At 41.8% G+C, this 21318-nt stretch overlaps 1 protein-coding gene across 6 annotated transcripts in view; it reads right to left on the bottom strand.

Annotated features, from left to right (window-relative positions):
• LOC137623295 (organic cation/carnitine transporter 2-like) overlaps positions 1–21318 on the bottom strand; it is a 195816-nt gene that overhangs the window by 8231 nt on the left and 166267 nt on the right. For all 6 annotated transcript variants that reach the window (XM_068354079.1, XM_068354083.1, XM_068354080.1 and 3 more), the window contains exons 10-12: positions 20216–20397; positions 19845–20014; positions 17429–17547 (exon numbers count right to left, since the gene is read on the bottom strand). In XM_068354079.1, coding sequence (XP_068210180.1) covers positions 17490–17547; positions 19845–20014; positions 20216–20397 — 410 coding nt within the window. In that variant the 3' untranslated portion in view covers positions 17429–17489. The remainder of the gene's footprint in view (positions 1–17428; positions 17548–19844; positions 20015–20215; positions 20398–21318) is intronic.

Here is a 21318-nt window from a genome sequence, read left to right as displayed (position 1 = left end):
GGCTGAAATAAAGCAGATGTTGGCATATCATCAACACGTGGTTGATTTCATCAATAAGCATCACCCAGAGAAACTTCAAGTTTGCCGTGTAGTTGCGCAGTTCGATGATGTTTGTTTAACTCATTTTAGAAAAATTCTCAAAAGCCGTACCAAGCAACTTTCTATCGATAGTTTCTTTAAAAAATCTACGAAGCAGTCTAGTGATCATGATGAAGAGAGAGAAAGTGAGGCAAAGAAAACTAAGACCGAATCGAGTTAAAGTGATGCAAATTAAAAATAAAGAAGAAAAAAATGAAAAAAAAAATAAGCTAAGTTAGGTTAAAGTTCACGTAGTGTAAGTTAGAGTAAGTTACGGTACGTTATCGCAGTCGCCGTCTCTACCTCCTTGCTGATCTTCCGTCCCCTGCGTAGCAATTCCTACACCTGCGCTGGCCTGTCTCTAAGGTAAAGTGTCAATAAAAACACTTTTTATTTATTATTTCTTTATTATTTTTCTTTTTTAGATATTTCTGTATTTTTTGATTGTATTAATGTTATGTGTAATTTTTTGGGCTCAGGCCATGTCGTCCTGATAGAAGGTTCCTTTAAGTAGCTTCATAGGGTATATTTGACTACAGTGATATTCCCAGAGAATTTGACTTAAGGTCTCCAGAATTCTAACTCCTAGCGCGAATATCCTTAAAGTTTCCTTTTAGGATATCGCATAATATCGGGACGTATTCTTGACACGCCACATACCAATCTGCACCCCGCATAGCGTTTACGCTTCAAGGGGAAAAAGTGGCAAAATAAAAGAGGAGCCGTTATAAAGTTCCCTTCCTCCGTTACTGTTTGAGTACTCAGATGGCGCCATAATCGTCCGCCATCTTTATTCCTTTTTCAGTAGCAGCTTCGCTCAGTGGTTTTTCCAGTGCTCTCTCATAATCAGGATTTATTATGCAATCTCCAGCTTCTTCTTCCTCTAGAAAGTTGAGTATTTGATTCTTAAGCTGTATAAATTTAGCTCTGGCCGTAAAGTAAAAAATTGAATCGAATTAAACTAATTTTTTGGCAGAGCTATTGCCTAGACCGGAGGCGTCTTCGGCGTTGTCGTTCGTAACGCATGAGTTATTTAGTTAGCCAGAACGACTTCCAGGTATAATAGCTTAAATAAAAATAATTAGCTATTTAGTCTTCATTGCTAGGAATTAATTATATTATGCAGATAAAACAGAGAATGCAATCTTGGAAATACAGGGTGGTTTTAGAAGAGGTAGGGGTTGTATGAATCTGATTTTTACAGTTTGGCAGATATGCAAGAAATATTTAGCAAAAGGTAAGGAGGTGTATGTTGCGTTTATGGATCTGGAGAAAGCGTATGATAGAGTTGATAGGGAAGCAATGTGGAATGTGATGAGGTTATATGGAGTTGGTGGAAGGTTGTTGCAAACAGTGAAAAGTTTCTACAAAGGTAGTAAAGCATGTGTTAGGATAGGAAATGAAGTGAGTGATTGGTTTCCGGTGAGAGTGGGGCTGAGACAGGGATGTGTGATGTCGCCGTGGTTGTTTAACTTGTATGTTGATGGAGTGGTGAGAGAGGTGAATGCTCGAGTGCTTGGACGAGGATTAAAACTGGTAGACGAGAATGACCATGAATGGGAGGTAAATCAGTTGTTGTTTGCGGATGATACTGTACTGGTTGCAGACACAGAAGAGAAGCTTGGCCGATTAGTGACAGAATTTGGAAGAGTGTGTGAGAGAAGGAAGTTGAGAGTTAATGTGGGTAAGAGTAAGGCTATGAGATGTACAAGAAGGGAAGGTGGTGCAAGGTTGAATGTCATGTTGAATGGAGAGTTACTTGAGGAGGTGGATCAGTTTAAGTACTTGGGGTCTGTTGTTGCAGCAAATGGTGGAGTGGAAGCAGATGTACGTCAGAGAGTGAATGAAGGTTGCAAAGTGTTGGGGGCAGTTAAGGGAGTAGTAAAAAATAGAGGGTTGGGCATGAATGTAAAGAGAGTTCTATATGAGAAAGTGATTGTACCAACTGTGATGTATGGATCGGAGTTGTGGGGAATGAAAGTGATGGAGAGACAGAAATTGAATGTGTTTGAGATGAAGTGTCTAAGGAGTATGGCTGGTGTATCTCGAGTAGATAGGGTTAGGAACGAAGTGGTGAGAGAGAGAACGGGTGTAAGAAATGAGTTAGCAGCTAGAGTGGATATGAATGTGTTGAGGTGGTTTGGCCATGTTGAGAGAATGGAAAATGGATGTCTTCTAAAGAAGGTGATGAATGCAAGAGTTGATGGGAGAAGTACTAGAGGAAGGCCAAGGTTTGGGTGGATGGATGGAGTGAAGGAAGCTCTGGGTGATAGGAGGATAGATGTGAGAGAGGCAAGAGAGCGTGCTAGAAATAGGAACGAATGGCGATCGATTGTGACGCAGTTCCGGTAGGCCCTGCTGCTGCCTCCGATGCCTTAGATGACCGCGGAGGTAGCAGCAGTAGGGGATTCAGCATTATGAAGCTTCATCTGTGGTGGATAATGTGGGAGGGTGGGCTGTGACACCCTAGCAGTATCAGCTGAACTCGGTTGAGTCCCTTGTTAGGCTGGGAGGAACGTATAGAGTAGAGGTCCCCTTTTTGTTTTTGTTTCTTTGTTGATGTTGGCTACCCCCCAAAATTGGGGGAAGTGCCATGGTATATGTATGTATGTATGCTGATAGTATTCACATTAGTTTCAGCTAATTAGGTAGCCGATCTTGATTACGCTAGGCTTCCTAGCCTAGGCGTTATAGTTTACTCTCTTGCATGATATAATAAGCGTTCCTGGTGCTATTAAATTTAAATGAAGATAATAGGCAATTTATACATGCAAGATATATGGATTGCATATAAATTTTCTCTCTTCTAAGATAGTATATGAGAGAGCTTCAATGTGTTAGGTAGTCGATCTCACTGTCGCTAGGCTAGTAGCCTAGTGGCTTTAGTATACTTTCATACAATCTCCCTGGTTACCCTCATATATAGGGTAATCCCTCCTTCCCTATGAGTGTAGCCTATGGCTACAATCCTAGTTGATCTTGCCTTGAATTGTCATTCAGGCAAGTCTAGGCTAAGGTTTTTCTGCCCCTTCACCTAGCTACTGATGGTGACCTTTGGGTTTGGGTCAGAACCTCAGAGTACTTGTTGTGTGCCGGCAACTGATCGACAGGGTGAATGTACTCCCTTGTCGGGCCTTGTTGGTTGGCATAGGAGGCCTTGCCTCCCTAGACTGCACTTGAAGGGGTCATGTGATCCTCCGTCTCCCTGTGGTTTACTCAACTGGTCCTGTGCTCGCAGACCCTTGGCTGAAGAATAGAGATTATTTTTCTGCCTAGGATGATGCCAGCATTAGGACTCTGTTTCTCAATGTAAGGGTGGCGGCTAGATGATTGCCGGCCCTCTTACTGTATTGGCAGACCCTAGGCTAGGGAATGAATTCTCTGTCTGCCTAGGATGGCGCCGATACTGAAACAGAGCTTCCTCAAGGTGTGGTAGGGCCGACATGCTGCCGGCTCCTCTCACACCTTATACTGGACCCTTTCCCCTCACCATTCTGTCCTTTAGTGATGAGCTAGTCATCACATCCCTGTGGCCGTTGTCCTACAATCTCGCCGATTGCCGGTAGGCTGTAGGGCTTCTACCTGTATGGCCTAGTCGTATAGCTTCCCTAACGGACATGGAGCTCCGGGATAGCTGTATCGGCAGGTCTGGCTGCCGGCAGGAGACTCATTTGCTTTAGAGTGTTCTTCAGTCCTCCCTTGGGCTGCCATTCACATACTATGACCGGCAGATACCGGGAACGGAGGTGGATGGTTGGAAGCTTGATTATCCTATATTCTCCCCTATCTGGTGGCTGCCGGCCACTAACCTTTCCGGCAAGATGCAAGCTAGACTTGTGGTCCGACAGCAGTTAATTCACTGTCACATCTGACTTTGCCGGCGAGAGCCGGCCAAGTCTGGTACACCAGCCACTACCCTGTCACATTGAATGCTGTCTGGGATAGTTTGCCGACAGCCGGTGACCCGCCAGTGTCCGGCAAGCTGCTGGCCATAAAAATTATCAATATTGTGTCAGTTGAATTGAGCCTTAGGTACTAGCCTTGCCGGCAGCAACTACGGTATATGTATATACAGTAGCCAGTACATCTGTAGTATAGAGCATACTGCAGACAGAAAACTATGGTATAAAAGTATACAGTAGTTAAATTTTCCAACATACTCAGTGTTTCCAGGCGCAGTCTATTGTTGAGACCTTATAAGATTGGGAAAGGAATTCCCTTTCTTTATACTGATAGATGATCAGTGATTAATGACTCTCATTATTACAGTAATCCTTTTGGAAGTGGGTGTTGGTTACACTATTCTATCCTTATAAGCTAGACTCTTCCACCGGGCCTCGTGAGGAGGATAACCCTAGGGTTAATATTGAGGGAGGTCACAGCAATTGGCTGGGCGGGAAATACACGTATGCATCTTTCCTATTTCATTTCTAGCTTACCTATTCTAAGCTATATGCAATAAAATAAAATGGAAAATATTATTATAATATTTATTAGTTTATCAAGTGAGATAGACTACGTTATACTCATTTTATTTTCCTCTGTTTACAGGAGGACCATGTGAAGTGCAACAGCGTCTTCTGCAACGTGCGTAGCTGAGACTTCTATGGCCATCTGGAGTGTAGGACACACTCCCGCTGCTCCATCACCAAGGGACCTCTCAAATACTGGGACCCACAGGTATGTACTGTATGTAAAGACCTGGTGTATGAGGCTTTCGAGAATCCCAAGACAACGAAGTCAAGGGATGCAGCTCGGGACAAGCTGCGCAAATGGGTTCGTGGCTTCCAAAAGAATGCCACGGGGCCTTACTTCCCTAGTGAGCGTATGAGAGCCTGCCTATTCCCTAAAGCATCTGCGGATGCTGTTATTCCTCAGCCTCACCCTGAAGATCCCTTGCATCCAGATAGCCGTGGACACGGATGTCTCGGATGCGATGAAGGACATCAATCTAGATGATGAGAGGATGTCAGAGGTGTCAGAGGACACCGAAAAGGACCTTCTGGCGGAAGGTCGAGATGAGGAGTCAACGATGGCTCCAGAGACGGAAGAGGATGAAGTCGAAATAGTCTCTGGTTTGTCGATTCCTGCCCCAGAACCCATGCCCTCTACGTCCTCCGCTCCTCAAACCGAAAAGTCAGACGACCCCCTGTCTTCCATCAAAGCTATGATGGAGATGTTCGAGAAAAAGAGCAAACAAAGGGGAAGCTGCGTTCGGGAAGGAGATTCTTCAGCTGGCAGCGACTCGTGAGTCTCAAAGGAGATTCAACGTAAAAGATCATCCCTTGTGTTCCGAGGTAAACCCATGGAGGCATGCCGAGTACATGCTGATCACAAACGGTAAGATACTCATTTCAGAGAAGCTAAGAGTTGTCCTTATCGAGGACATTGAGTTCTGGCCCAGCTTTGAGTCCTATCCAAACTGTTTCGTTCGTCTAAGGGCGGAACCTGTATCCAAGGAGACAGAGCCTAAGGAGGTCATAGTGCTTGACCATACGAAGACTCAGGCCTTGCTAGCCAGCAGTTTGAAAGACAGGGGCTTCACCAATTCAAAGGTGCCAGCCCTGAGCAAGAAACATCCCTCTTTTCTTGCTCCATCAACTATGGCCTTCCCCTTTGCGGAAAAAGGGTTTAATGCAGTGATTAAGGCAGTGGAAGCTGGGAAACCTTGCCCTACACTGGAGGAGTGTAGGCCCCTTTCCCTAGCCTTGCCAACGGATCACAAAGACTGGAAGGTTATTCAGCTTACCTTCTCAGTCGGGAAGTTGGAGGCTGATATCGCTGGACGTCAGTTCACCGAAAACCTCCCCAAGTTGTCTGAGTTTCTCCTGCGCAGGGAACAAGATACAAAGGAGAGGCTTGCTGCCTCTCTGTCTCTCCAGGTGACCATGGAGGCAATGGCCAGTGAACAGAGATCCCCGGATATGTTCATGGTCATGGCCAAAACACATTTGGCAACCCTAACTAAAGACTTCTACAGCTTTGTTAGGGCAAGAAGGGCTTGTAGAGAGTTCGTGTTTTCCTCGGCTGCGGTCAAACACGAGCCCAGGAAGTTGTTATCTTCCAGTATCTGGGGGAAAGACCTATTCCCAAACGAATTGGTCAAAGAAATAGTTGACTAGGCTGCCATGGAGAATAGAAATCTTCTCCAGAAGTGGGGCATGTCAGCTAAGAGGAAGTCTTCTCTGGATGAGGGTCCACAACCGAAGAGGAAGACAAAGACGCCAAGAGTGCCTTCTCGCCCTGCTAGACAACAACAACAACAACAACTTCCCATGACCGCGGTGCTACAGATGGTGGCACAGCCCCAACCCACCTACCAGATGGTACCCCAGCAGGTGGTGACTCAGTCACCAGCCTTTACTCCCGCCTATGAGAGGCAGACCACCACCTTTCGCCCTAAAGGTAGGGGGTCAGGTAGAGATTCCTCTAGATGTCCCTCGAGAGGAAGAGGGGGTAGGGGAGCACGCGGTCAAGGAGGCAAGCCCTCCGAAACCAGAAGAAATGAGATGCTTCCGGTATGAGGAAGACTGCGACTCTTCCGGGATCGTTGGACCTTCGATCCCTGGGCCCACAGCCTAATCAAGAACGGACTAGGTTGGAGCTGGAAGACAGCTCCACCATCATTTCCTCAGTTCTTCCAACACGCCACCCCCGTTCTGGAAGAATACACCCGAGAGCTCTTGAGCAAACAGGTGATAAGGAGGGCAAAGTCCATCAAATTCCAAGGAAGTCTGTTTTGTGTTCCCAAGAAGGACTCAGACAAACTCAGAGTCATTCTGGATTTGTCGCCACTCAACAAGTTTATCGAGAACAACAAGTTCAAGATGCTAACCCTTCAACACATTAGGGCCCTGATGCCCAAAAGGGCATGCACAGTCTCCATAGACATGGCAGACGCCTATTGGCACATTCCGATCAATCGCCAACTCTCCTCCTATCTAGGATTCAGGCTACAAAAAAGAAAGTACGCTTTCAGAGCCATGCCCTTTGTTCTAAACATAGCCCCAAGGATCTTCACGAAGCTTGCAGAAGCAGTCATTCAACAACTACGCTTACAAGGTGTCCAGTTGGTATCCTATCTGGACAATTGGCTGGTGTGGGCAGCATCCGAGTTGAAATGCATGCAAGCATCCAAGAAAGTGATCCAGTTCCTGAATCATCTAGGATTCAAGACCAACACCAAAAAGTCTCGACTGTCTCCAGCTCAGAAATTCCAATGGCTAGGCATACATTGAGACTTACAGTCACATCGTCTCTCCATTCCATTAAAGAAGAGGAGAGAGATAGCGGGATCTGTCAAGAGACTTCTAAAATCCGACAGGATTTCAAGACGCCAACAGGAGAGTGCTGGTCTCCCTTCAGTTTGCATCAGTGACAGACCCAGTGCTAAGAGCACAGCTAAAAGATGCATCAGGAGTCTGGAGAAGATACGCATCAAACGCTCGAAGAGATCTAAGAAGACCATTACCGATTTGGCTACGATCACTTCTCAAGCCATGGTTGGAGGCCAGAAACTTTAAGAGGTCAACACCTCTGCAACCTCCTCCACCCTCAGTCGTCATCCACATGGATGCATCATTGGAAGTATGAGGAGGTCACTCTCATCAACACAGAGTTCAAGGAACTTGGTCCTCTCTATTCAAGACCTTCCATATCAAAATTTTTGAGGCCATGGCAGTCTTCCTCACACTGAAGAAATTATCCCCTTGCCCTTCAGTCCACATAAGACTGATTTTGGACAGCGAGGTGGTAATGAGATGTCTGAATCGTCAAGGCTCGAGATCGCCTCAACTCAACCAAGTGATGTTGGCCATCTTCCGTTTAGCGGAAAAGAAGAGATGGCACTTGTCAGCAGTTCACCTTCAGGGGTTCCGCAATGTGACAGCAGACGCTCTATCCAGGATAACTCCCATAGAGTCAGAATGGTCCCTAGACGCAAGATAATTCTCCTTCATCTTACATCAAGTCCCGGAACTGCAGATCGACCTCTTCCCAACGAGCGACAACAAGAAACTTCCTCGATACGTGGTCCCGTACGAGGACCCTCTAGCTGAAGCAGTGGACGCCATGGCCCTCACCTGAAACAGATGGACCAGGGTTTATTTACCTGTTCCCTCCATCCAACCTGCTGATGAAGGTCCTCAACAAGCTGAGATCTTTTCAAGGAACAGCAGCCCTAGTGGCTCCCAAGTGGCCCCGGAGCAACTTTGTTCCCTTTAATTTTGGAATTACAGCCGAGGCTGATTCCCCTGCCGGACCCAGTTCTGTCTCAACAAGTACAGAAGTCGACTGTCTTCGCTTCATTACAGAAAACCCAAGACCTTCATCTCATGATTTTCTCTCCTTAGCAGTAAAGAAAAGGTCTGGAATCTCGAAAGAAAGTATAGACTTCTTAGAGGAATATAAGTCAAAATCTACCAAAAGGCAATAAGAGTCATCTTGGAAGAAGTGGGTGGCCTTTGTCAAGGCAAGAAATCCAAAGGAAATCTCGATGCATTTCTGCTTGTCTTTCTTTATTCACCTTCATGAAAAAGGTTTAGCAGCCAACACGATAACTACGTGTAAATCTGCCTTGACTAGACCCTTGCTTTATGCTTTCCAAGTAGACTTGTCTAATGAGATTTTTAGCAAAATCCCTAAGGCCTGTGCCAGGCTCAGGCCTGCAGCACCGCCAAGGCCCATCTCATGGTCTTTGGATAAGGTACTACATTTTGCTTCAAGTTTGGACAACGATACTTGCTCTTTGAAAGATTTGACTCAAAAAGGTTATATTCTTGTTTGCTCTAGCCTCAGGGACTAGAGTAAGTGATAGTGGCCTTGTCTAGGGAAGAAGGCCATATCCAGTTTACTGAAACGGGAGAGCTAAATCTCTTTCCCGAACCAATGTTTCTCGCTAAGAATGAGCTACCCACTAAGAGGTGGGGTTCCTGGAGAATCTGCCATCTGAAGGAAGATATCTTGCTGTGTCCAGTGGAGAGTCTAAAGGTCTATCTTTACAGAACTTCAGACTTCAGGGGAGGACAGCTTTTTAAAGGTGAAACATCGGGCTCAAACTTATCCCTGAAACAACTAAGGGCGAAGATCACCTACTTCATTCGCAGAGCGGATCCTGACAGTACACCCGCAGGTCATGATCCTAGGAAAATTGCTTCTTCGTTAAATTTTTTCCAGCTTATGGATTTCGAGAGCCTTCGCTCGTTTACTGGATGGAAGTCATCCAGTGTTTTTCAAACACTACACGAAGCAAGTGCAAGAATTAAAACAATTCGTGGTAGCGGCAGGTAGTGTACTAAAACCTGTCGCTTAGTGCTGCGAGGAACAGTGAATTATGTGGGACTGTAATTCTAAAGGGTTTACATGTTGACACTTTATAGTGCAACATAGTAAGTGAAATGTCATCATGGTGACATTATGGACTGTTTCAGTGTACAAAGGTGATGAAACATAGACTGAATACTAAGTGCCATGTGGTTTTTACACAAGTGTAAATAGACAGACTTCTCGGAAAGACATTAGAAAATTTATTAAATTCTGACGTGAGTGGCAAAGATTTTGTTTTCAGTAAAACATGTATTTCTGATTTATTCTGTTTTGTCTATGTTAATAAATTCTATTCCACTTGCATTTTTATATTATTATAAATGTATGCTGAATTTTTATTCATTGTTTGACAATAAATGATTAATTGTTTTGTGCGTCTTATTTTGCCCTGAACATTTTAATAAAGTTATGTGTGAGCATTCATTTCATTCCTTATTATTCTGCATAATTATATCAAGCAAAGGTAGTAACTTTGTTCCTATTTGTAAACAAACCTTTCTAGCTAGAAGTAACTTGTTTCAATACAAGATACAAACTTGTCTGTTGCAGTATACAACTGGACTGTTATACTTCAGATGCTATGGTGACTGACATGAACCTGTGTTCATATTATAAATACAAACTTTGGCTAAAGGCATACAGTGAGACCTGTATGTCCCTTTGAATGCTAGGTTGGTCATATGAAATATGCAACTTCGAGACTTTTTCCCCTAGTCTTGTTCGACTCTTCCCTGTATGGGGCACGAAGCACTAACATAGTATATGATTAGAAGAAATGACATATAACGGTAATGTCATAGGTCTCTTAGGTCTAGATAACCAAGGAAATATTGTCTTAAGGTTTAAGGCACAACTGGGAAATCCACGGATACATTAATGCTCTGGTAAACTTCCATCCGGACGACATGGTCTGAGCCAAAAAAACGGAATTTGAGCGAAGCGAAAAATCTATTTTTGGGTGAGATAGCCATGTCGTCCTGATGGACCCGCCCTCCTTTCTATGAAAGGCCTTGGCAGGATACCTCCCGATAATACTGTATCTATAAGTACCGCCTTAACGCTACAAGGAATAAAGATGGCGGACGATTATGGCGCCATCTGAGTACTCAAACAGTAACGGAGGAAGTGAACTTTATAACGGCTCCTCTTTTATTTTGCCACTTTTCCCCCTTGAAGCGTAAACGCTATGCGGGGTGCAGATTGCTATGTGGCGTGTCAAGAATACGTCCCCTGATATTATGCGATTTCCTAAAAGGAAACTTTAAGGATATTCGCGCTAGGAGTTAGAATTCTGGAGACCTTAAGTTAAATTCTCTGGGAATATCACTGTAGTCAAATATATACCCTATGAAGCTACTTAAAGGAACCTTCCATCAGGACGACATGGCTATCTCACCCAAAAATAGATTTTTCGCTTCGCTCAAAATTTGTTGTGTAGCAATTTATTAAGGAGTTACCATGGGTTTTTGGGCTGAGGAATGAATTAAGCAAATTACAGTGTATTCTTATGGGAATATTTGCTCCAACATACGATCGTTTTTACATACGAAGCAGTTCTCGGAACGAATTAAGATGGTATGTAAATGTTCCACTGTACATATATCAGGTTGTATAAAAGGGCATGGTACCCACCTGCAGTTAGACAAGGTCAGCTGGCAGAGTTCTTCGGATGCTGGGCCCTGAGAGAGGAGAGTATGAAGAACATTCAATCTAGCCTTACTAGTGGGAAACATCTGCCCTTGACCAACTACTACTAGTTCTTCAAATGAGCCATCACAGGACCTAATGAGAATGTATCTAGGCTCCTACGGGTTGTCTTGCAGGTAGTGGTCGGTGAACGTTGTTTGACATTTCCACATGCCTGCTTAAAATACCTGCATCACAGAGACATTCTTACGGAATGCCTAGGATGTACTTACAGCCCTGACATCGTGTGCACGGGGACGTTGATCAGAAGACGAGTGGTCAGATAGAATGGCTCTCTTGATCATCCATCTGATCCAGGAAGAAAATGAAACCTTCGTGACCTTCTTTTTGGGTCTCCCCGTGCTTACGAAGAGCTTGCTGATTTGAGGATGGTCTCTTGCTGTTCTTTTCAAGAATTTCCTCAATGCCCTCGCAGGGCAGAGTAACAGTTGATCTGGATCATTTGTTACACTCTCTCAATCCAGGAGGGCTCGAATCTAGGATCCGCTACAGCTTGATTTTGAGTCTTAGCTACAAACTCAGGGACGAAACTGAGTGTTACTTGTCCCCATCCCCATGAATGGGCCGTGCAGCTCACTGACACTCTTGGGAGAGGCCAGGGCTAGAAGGAAGGCCATCTTCAGAGTCACGTCTCAGTCAGAGGTTTGACGAAGAGGCTCTCGAGGGGCTCCTTTTAGAGAACGTAAGACCTTGACAACATTCTAAGGAGGCGGTCTGACTTCCGATTGAGGGCACGTGTACTCATAAGTTCTATATGAGGAGAAACAATTCCATCGATTAGAAAATGTTAACTCTAGTTCAGCTTGAAGATGAGGCTTAAGACCGAGCGATAGCCTTTCACTGCCAATACTGAACAGTTTTTCCTCCCTGAGGTACAATAAGAACTTTGCTATTGTTGGTCTAAAATCACCAAGTGGAACAATACCCCCTCCGTGACATCACCACAAAAGACAGACCACTTTGCCTGATACACTGTGGCAGATGACTCTCGGAGGTATCCTGTAATGTGCTCTGCAACTGGCTTCGAAAAGCCTCTCTTTGCGAGCAGCTGCTGGATAACCTCCGGGCATGAAGTCGTAGTGATGGTATTGCTCGATGGAAAATCTTCATGTGTGGTTGTCTGAGTAGATTGGGAAGTGGAGGGAGCTCCCTCGGGGCCTCTGTGAGCAGATGTAAAAGGTCCGGAAACTATTCTGCATATTGTCACAGCATAGCTATGAGGGTCATCACTAGATCTTGCAATTCCATGACCTTGTTCAATTGCCTCCTTACTAGGCAGAAGGAAAGGGGAGGAACACATAGATGTCCATTCTGTCCCATGGATGTTGGAAAGCGTCCTGCCAGAACGACCGGGTATCTGGTACATGCGAGCAGTACACCAGAAACTTTCGGTTTGAGACGTCTGGAACAGTGTTATTGTCGAAGAGCGCCACAAAGTCAAAACTTTGTTAGCTATCGGTTGTTTCAAGGACCATTCGGAGCCAACTATCTGAATCCTACTGCTAAGATTGTCCGCCAACACATTCTACTGAATTGTCTTCCATCCATGTGAAGACTTCCACAGCCAGTTGGCATAGGTGCTGTAACAAAGTACCTCCTTGTTTGTTTATGTGGGACACCACTGTAGTGTTGTCGCTCATCAGCACTACTGAGTACCCTGAAAGGAACCGATGGAAATGCTTGAAGGCTAGATAGGCTGCCCTCATTTCCAGGGGATTTATGTGGCACTGCCTTTCAGATTCGGACCAAATCCTGAATGCCATGAGGTAAGACAGATGAGACCCCCCCCCTTTTTTTTATGTATCTGTGATGAGCAACAAATCTGGGGGTTGAGAGAGAAGATCTACTCCCTTGAGCAGGTTTCTGTCTGACACCCACCAGCTAAGGTCTATGCTTGAACCTTAAGGAGGCATGAGAGCGCTCGTTGGTTCTCTGTGCTGAGACCAATAGTTCTTCAACTACCACTATAGAGACCAAATGCAGAGACGGCTGTGCGACACTAACTTCACAAGATATGGCACAAAGCAGCTTTTGCCACTGCTGGCATTTGTCACGCAAGAGTAAGCTCCAGGCTGTTTCTCTCTGTTTGTTTACTCGAACTTTGGACAGAAAGACCAAGCCTAGTGTGGTCCTGACCAAAGGTGGAACCGTCAGAGGCTAATCGGTTGATCGTGAGACCACCTGCACCACAGCCTGGACAGGAACCAGGGGGCATCTCTAGAGAACAATACTGTACCCGATCGAACCCCATGAGCTGGTATTCTTGGCTTAAGTGGAGTGCCAAGGATCGACCTGTGAAGGAAAACTTACCTTTCCTTCCAAAGGAATCTGCTGTTAAGGGGCGCTTAGGCACGCACTTCTCTGCTCAGCTATGTAAGGTGTCCACATGTGTGCATCCATCTCCCTACGCACGCTTGTGAGGTAGAACTGGCCTTTATGCTTCTTGCGTGCACAGTCTTGATGGGAGGAATCACCCAAGAGAGCGCTACTCGTAGCAAAAGTGAGACATACACCTTTATCAGGCAGACGAACTCGCCCCCCCACCTCGCTCGGTGGTAGGGTGCGCAAGACCCGTCCACTATATTCCAGATAGCATGCTACCACCTGAAGTAATCTGACATTATCATATGAAGGGTAAAAGAGCGTGAACGGAACGATGTCTCGTTCTTTGCGTACAGTACAGAGATTGACCGAGGCTCAGTCTAATGAAGTATCCATCTCTAACATTAAAATAACGGGTGACCTAGATTGCATGCAGACCTCCATCAGGTGAAGGAGCTTGCACATCCACTTCGCTAGCACTTGGTGAATGGGTGTGGAAGACTACACAAGACTTCCTCGCGAGACTCTGGTATGTTCTTACGCCCAAGTAGAATGGACTACAGTACTCTCGTACAACCTGTCCCATGCAGAAGCCTGTGGGGAGCGTTATGGGCTTCTACAGGAGGAGGCATTCCCTCATAAAGGCTATTAAGGCTGCGGGAGACGCATTGTAGCAGCAACTTATCCTTGAAGGGAAAAAAAATTTCCCTTCCGACTTCTTGGGAATGGAATGTATAGAGAATTCAGTTTTAGTTAAAATTACAAATAAGATTATGAAAATGTTAGAGGAAAAGAATTTTTTTTATTTAATTGGTAATTGTTTATTTTTTACAATTCAATTTAATAGAAGTGATTCTTAATGTGTGATTTTTTTAAAGTAAACATTTGTAAAATTTGAACAGAAAAATACATTGGAGGTTCGAGCCGCAAGTTAGGAAGTCAATTGGAGTCCGAGCTCATGGAAGCAACTCCAAGAGTGTCACTCTTGTAAATTATTCAATCTTATTTACAGTTGTCGACTTTTAACTAATTAGAGTGTATATGCAACATCCTACTGACGCCATCAGTATTTGTAAGTGCCCTGTACTTGTCTGAATAAAGTCGTCTTAAGTTCAGCATCTTGTGTCTCCGTTGGACACCCAAATGGACTAGCATGGGTAAGTGCTTGAACGCCATAACTGTTCTTCCAGTACTGTATCTGGATAATTGCTAGCCTACTAACTAACTCGGAACCTGAAACTATGGGGAATTGAAAACTGTACAGTGATTTTGCAATAAAAAATAAATAATATTCACTCGTGATCTACAAGAATTCACTACAGGATGAGCTCTGGGTTACCTGGTCAACAAATTACCCAGTAGGGGAGCCAACACTTCCTTAGGGATTGTAACTGTTGCCACCCTCTGGGGTTAGCAAGTTCAACTGAGTGTAACATGAAACCTTGACAATCGAGAGAAAAAGGTAAATTATCATCTGTTATTCCCGAGGGACCGAGAGATTGCCGAGCAAATAAACATCTCAAGTTGATTGATGTCAAGACGTGCAACCAGTTGCACACAACTGCTATGTAGGGGGGAAATCCTGTCCTTCAACTTCCAGTGGGATTTAGCCATGTACCGTATATACTCTCGTAACATGCGAGTTTGGAAGATTTATTTTCAAGCTAAATTCAAGGGGGGTTGCATCATACACGATGTAAAATCAGCATATGCACTCTCTGACTAGGCTACATCATTGTTCAAACTGTGGTAAAAAAATAAACCAGATTTGTTTAAACTGATGTTAAACTCAAATTTATCCAATAACAATACATGAAATATTCACATTTTTCTATCTTCTTTATAAATAAAACCATAGCGAATTATAATCTATTCCATTGTTTACATTAATAAGTCAATTAACACTTCTACGCATTCCAAATCAGCTGATTAAGGCAAACTACCGAAGGATATTTCATATTTCCTGAAAGAAACAATTATTCCTTGATCTATCATTTTCCAATTAGCATACTAATTTTAATCATTTATTGGAAGTACTTATTTTATATTTTATTTACTGTCGTGTTGAATCGCATATACAGTAGAAGTTAATCAAAATTTCATTTGTATTGCCAATAACATAGTTTTTATTAGATCTGTGGTGCTTGGTTATATAGCTTAGAAAATCATTTAAATCGTGTTATAACAAAACTATATTCTCTTTTTTCAGACAATTTGTAATTTTATCTTCGAAATTCAGCATTTACATTTAATTAAGCGATTTGTAAATTCTTAGGTTCCCACTAAATTCCCATTTTGTTTCCTCCAGTTTTAGATACAGCTTTCCCCAATTTCAAATAGAATAGTGGGTATGAATATTGTTTGTTTTCTCGCTTTCATTTACAGCATGTTAGTTTATATTTGGTAGTACAGTATATTTTCTTGAGGTTATCCATAATTAATAAAGGTATAATGTAAAAATCGGTCTTATGCTACTTTGTTTACTATCGTACAAAGATCGAAATGCAAGCAAAACAGCTGTTATCTGATTCGATTGTTCACAACAAAACAACTTTTTTGTTATTGTGGTTGTATGCATTTAGGCAACAATCATAATGTTACTAATGATACTTTTATCCTTATCTTTAAATTTTCTGACCCCTTGAAGTAGAAGATGGTATAAAGAAATGGAGTAAAAGGGTTAGTCTATTGTAATTTGGTTTCTCAAAAAGTAACTCTTTTGATACACAAGATATAAGATAAAGTCATATTTTATGGGTGAAAAAGGTGGGGGTCGCACAATACACAAGATTGGCTGTTACACGAGTATATACGGTAAGTATGCTTACAAGATCAGTAATACCAGGGTAGCTAGTACTCCCTACAAGATGTTATTACAGTGAATCTCTTTAGCATTTGCTGTCGCCAAGAGACCAGTTGCTCACAACCAATCGCACCCACCTACTTCTGAAAGGTAAGATCAAGACGTATCTTCAATCTACTGTTGGACAGGTATCGCATGCATAAGTCCATCTACAAACCAGTAATACAGCAGGGGAGGCGGGGCAAAAAAACGTGCGCAGCACGAGGAAACCTCATGGCTCATGAAAAGAAGTCCCACAGCCCCGTAAAAGGCATGATAACGATCTTAGGTTCTTCTACTGCTATCGTATACTGGGACTGCTGGAACAAAGCAGATGGCACAGGTTTTGTGCTCTGAATGCCACCGAGGATCATACATAAAGTGTCAAACAAGCAGAATGAGCACCTGAACCTCATACTAAGATTGACCTTCAGAGTACTGTAGATCAACAAAGACTTAGCACTGAACCCGATAACAACCAAGACAAATATATTTACTTATATAATTAATGGGTTTGTATGAAAAAAATTTCTATTTTGCAAAACACTTTATAGTATTTTTCCATATTCTAAAGGAAAATAATTTTTATGGCAATAGTAAAAATGGAACTTTCGTTACGTACTTGCAATATTGGACACTCCAAATGAATGAGAAAACAAATACTGTATGACTTTTGGAAGAAGCAAGACTTTGTTTCAAAGAAAACAAGAAAACATCTTTAATTACCCTTCACTTACCTGAAATCCTTGGATGTGCGTTGCTTGTTAGAAAGATGACAAATTCGTAGATAATTTGTATTTTTCCTAACGATACAAACTTTAGCTATTTATTCAGGGGTATTACTTTCTGCGAAGCTGAAATGACGAGCCATTAAAATTTAGTGAGGGTTAACTAACCCTACCCCTAGTTAGCTAAATTCTAATGGCTCGTCATTTCAGCTTCGCAGAAAGTAATACCCAGAAATAAATAGCGTAGGTTTGTATTCCAGTTACGGAACAATTACTACATCACAATTTCCATTAATTCGAGATTTTCTACAGTAAGAATTCCAATATCAATGCATTGTTTGAGGAATGTCCTATCAACTGGCACAAAAGTACCAGTAACTGGTTCCTTGTGATGAAATTAATCCAAATTTTGATACATCATATTTACCTGAATAGTAGTTGTAACAAACACCAAGAAATCCACTTATAGAAGGAAAACTACAATCCTTTCAGAATCTGGTGACTTCCGTTTGTTCAGCTACGAATTCAGTTTCATTCTTTCTTTTCCTGTAAAAGATCCACAAAAAAGGTATATTGTATAACTTCCACAATCAATGCACAAATAATAAAAATTTTTACAAATATTTACTAGCCCTAAAATGGGAACAAATCCATTCATTAAAGTAATTTATTATTTCTTAGCATCAAGTGACAAAATAGACACTGCCACACTTTGGATTTAATTGCTGAACTGAGGATGACCAACTCCGTGTATAGAACTTTCAAAGCAATAACGTACACCTACAAAGAAGGGTTATCAAAAATGCATTGAATCACAAACACACAGCACTATTAATTTTCTATCTTTAACCCTCCATAGGACTTCCTAAATATTAATGAAATTTCTCTCCAAAACCTCTTCCATGCTATTTATTCAGCATTTTTTAGTTCTTCCTCTTACAAATCATACACTCTTTACTCAATCAACCATTATTCTTTCATGATAGAAACTATCAAGAAAAACACCTTGGGCAAATGTTTTCATCAATTCTACATATCGCCACATTTCTTACACCTTTCTAAACTTCTTATATGATGTAACTACAAAGACTATTCATCTGTACAGGTTCAACCATTTTTTATATCCAATGGAATTCACAATTCACTTTCACAGAATTCACTCAAAAAAATCCTTTCAAACATACTCCCAATCCTCCACATTTCTGATTCTTATATTTCAATTTCCATACATATAAAGTAATGAAGGTTTCATACACAATGAACGAACCTATTAATAGTGTTAGCTATATTAACAGTAACCACATCAATAAAAACGTTTATAATATTAAACGTACTATCATCAACTCTGATACTAAGAGGAGGCCTGAATAACTCGTGATCGTATAAAAACGGAGAACGGGAAATTCACCTCTCTTACTCGAGCTAACAAAGAAAACGAGAGAAGGGATAACTCATATCTGTAGAACAGGGAACGAGCAGTCTCTGTTTTCGCTCTCAAGGTTACATAAAAAAAAAAAAAAAAAAAAAAAAAAAAAAAAAAAAAAAACTAACATCACACAATAAAACAAGAACATTAATAAAATTGATTGCTTTTCTTAGTAATAACCAAGAACGAAGAATAACGACAACGTAACAAATAAACATGGATATAGTCTAAATCGAAGCCTCTGAGGCGAGTACAAACTAACAGACTAAATCGCTAAACTTTAATTCGCTATTCTTTAAATCGCTATTCTTCGTAGGTCCAAATTGGACTTGCAAGCAAATAAATACCATAGTAAAAATTAATGATAACACTAAAAGGCCATAAAACGTAAGTGATATAACCTAGATGACAGAGTACCAGATGGGCAAAATTAACTAGAATATTTACCGAAGCGAACATAACCCAAAATGGCTGCCGATACCTCGGCCGGACAATCGCTTCCAAAACTAAAAACCACCATATTGGAAACAGAACAAATGCCCGGTACTGTCAAAAGCTGCCAAAACAAACTATGGTACTTAACATTGGTAAGGGTGAAGTATCAACGTCAGTCATGTTGAATTAACGACAATCACTTCGAAAAACACTGGGCAAAAAACTTATCAACTTTGCGGTCAAGTCCAAAACAGAAGGATGACCTGGTGAGCGCGAGTGGTAGGTGTCGGTAGGGTATCCCAACTGTATTCTCTAGGGCCTGTCACGGCCCTCCCCCTTTGATGAAGGGATTATCTAAATGGGAGACAGCCTGTGAATAGTGTTTTACAAACGCCCTTTTTAGATATACGACACCAACAAGGTGCTCGCGCGAGGGTTGTAACCTCTGCATTTCATGCTTTTAATTTTCTCTGGTATATTTGGAAGATTTATATCAGAAAAAGTACAAAGAAGGACTTTTTCGCCGGACGTCACAGGTCTCTCCCCAGAAATAGATTTTTCCTTCGTCAAAATCCCTTTATTATTATTACTATCCAAGCTACAACCCTAGTTGGAAAAGCAAGATGCTATAAGCCCAGGGGCCCCAATAGGGAAAAATAGCCCAGTGAGGAAAGGAAATAAGGAAATAAATAAATGAAAAAAACAAATTAACAATAAATCATTCTAAAAAAGGCAACAACGTCAAAACAGATATGTCATATATAAACTATTAACAACGTCAAAAACAAATATGTCTTTCCCATTCTCTGGTTGAGATGTATATTCTCAATAAAAATTGGAACTTAGTCAACTGCCAAACATGCATCATATGTACAAGTGTTGGGCATTTCAAAACTAAAATAACTGAATAACAAGGGTAACTGCCATTTGCTCTTGGCAAATAATGAAAGAACTAGTGAAGGGAACATTGTGGAATTCTTACCTCTTGCAAGGGTTAAAACAGAAACCCTGATTGGTAAAGAAAGTCTCTCCGTCTTCAAGAGTGTTTGGTATATTTTCTCCGAGTGTCTCTGGAAGGAACATACACACTGTTCCACCCACAAAAGTCAAGATACCTAGTACTAAGTATGGGAGGAAATACCCATATTTACTCTGAAAAGAAAGGTAGCTGGTAGTACAGAAATGATTAAATTTGTAAAAACATCAGTTTAGCCAACAATCTAAAATAAACAGAAACTGATTTGTCAAGTAATTTAATGTAACTGTAGTATGAATATATACTGTAATACCCAATCATGAGGTAATTTACTAAGGTTTTCACAAAAATTAAAATAAGAGAGATACAGTACTTACCAAATGCACAATAAATGGAGACGACAAAGCAGCACAAAATGTTACAGTTTGTATGGTGCCCATACCTTGTGATCTGGCAACTGTCGGGAGAACCTCTACTTGATACTGCATTCCAACATTAATAGCCATTGTAATAAGGAAGCATCCCACCATTGCAAGGGTCAGGATAGTATTAGAATTATCTGAAAACGATTAAAGAGGCTCTTGATTTACTTGTTATAACCTCAGTAATCATAAGAGGGAGTAACACTAAAAAAAAATTAATATTTAAACCAAACTGAATGATTTCACTAATTGCCAGAAATCCATGTGATATTTATTGTTCAAATAAAGAGCCTCAGTTAAAATTCAGCATAAAAACAAACTTTTTATAATGATGTATACTAAACATTTTGTTACCACTGAAAAACACTGTCAAGGTAGTAGGTTGGCAAGGGCACCAGCCACCTGTTTAGATACTACCACTAGAGAGTTATGGAGTCGTTTGACTGGCCAGAGAGTACTACATTAGAGCCTTCTCTCTGGTTACAATTCAGTTTCCCTTTGCCTACACATACACCAAATAGTCTGGCCTATTCTTTACATATTCTCCTCTGCCCTCAGACACCTGACAACACTGAGATTATCAAACAATTCTTCTTCTCTCAAGGGGTTAACTATTGCATTGTAATTTATCAGTAGCCACTTTCCTCTTGGTAGGGGTACAAGTGACTTTATGATAAGCAGCTCTTCTAGGAGAAGGACACTCCAAAACCAAACCACTGTTCTGAAGTCTTGGGTAATGCCATAAACTCTGTATCATGGTCTTCCACTGTCTTGGGTTAGAGTTCTCTTGCTTGAGGTTACACTCGGGCATACTATTCTATCTTATTTCTCTTCCTCTGGTTTTGTTAAAGGTTTTACAGTTTATATAGGAAATGTTTATTTTAATGTTGTTACTGTTCTTAAAATATTTTATTTTTTCCTCGTTTCCTTTCCTCACTGGGCTATTTTCCTTGTTGGAGCCCCTGGGCTTATAGCATCCTGCTTGTCCAACTAGGGTTGTAGCTTAGCAAGTAATAATAATAATAAAAGGTGTAGTCTTATGCCAGGATGAAGCTATA

Source organism: Palaemon carinicauda, chromosome 30 (assembly GCF_036898095.1).
Source record: "Palaemon carinicauda isolate YSFRI2023 chromosome 30, ASM3689809v2, whole genome shotgun sequence".
In the NCBI taxonomy this organism is placed as follows: domain Eukaryota; kingdom Metazoa; phylum Arthropoda; class Malacostraca; order Decapoda; family Palaemonidae; genus Palaemon; species Palaemon carinicauda.
The sequence above is the reverse complement of the archived record's forward strand: the minus strand, read 5'-3'. Positions and strand labels throughout refer to the sequence as shown.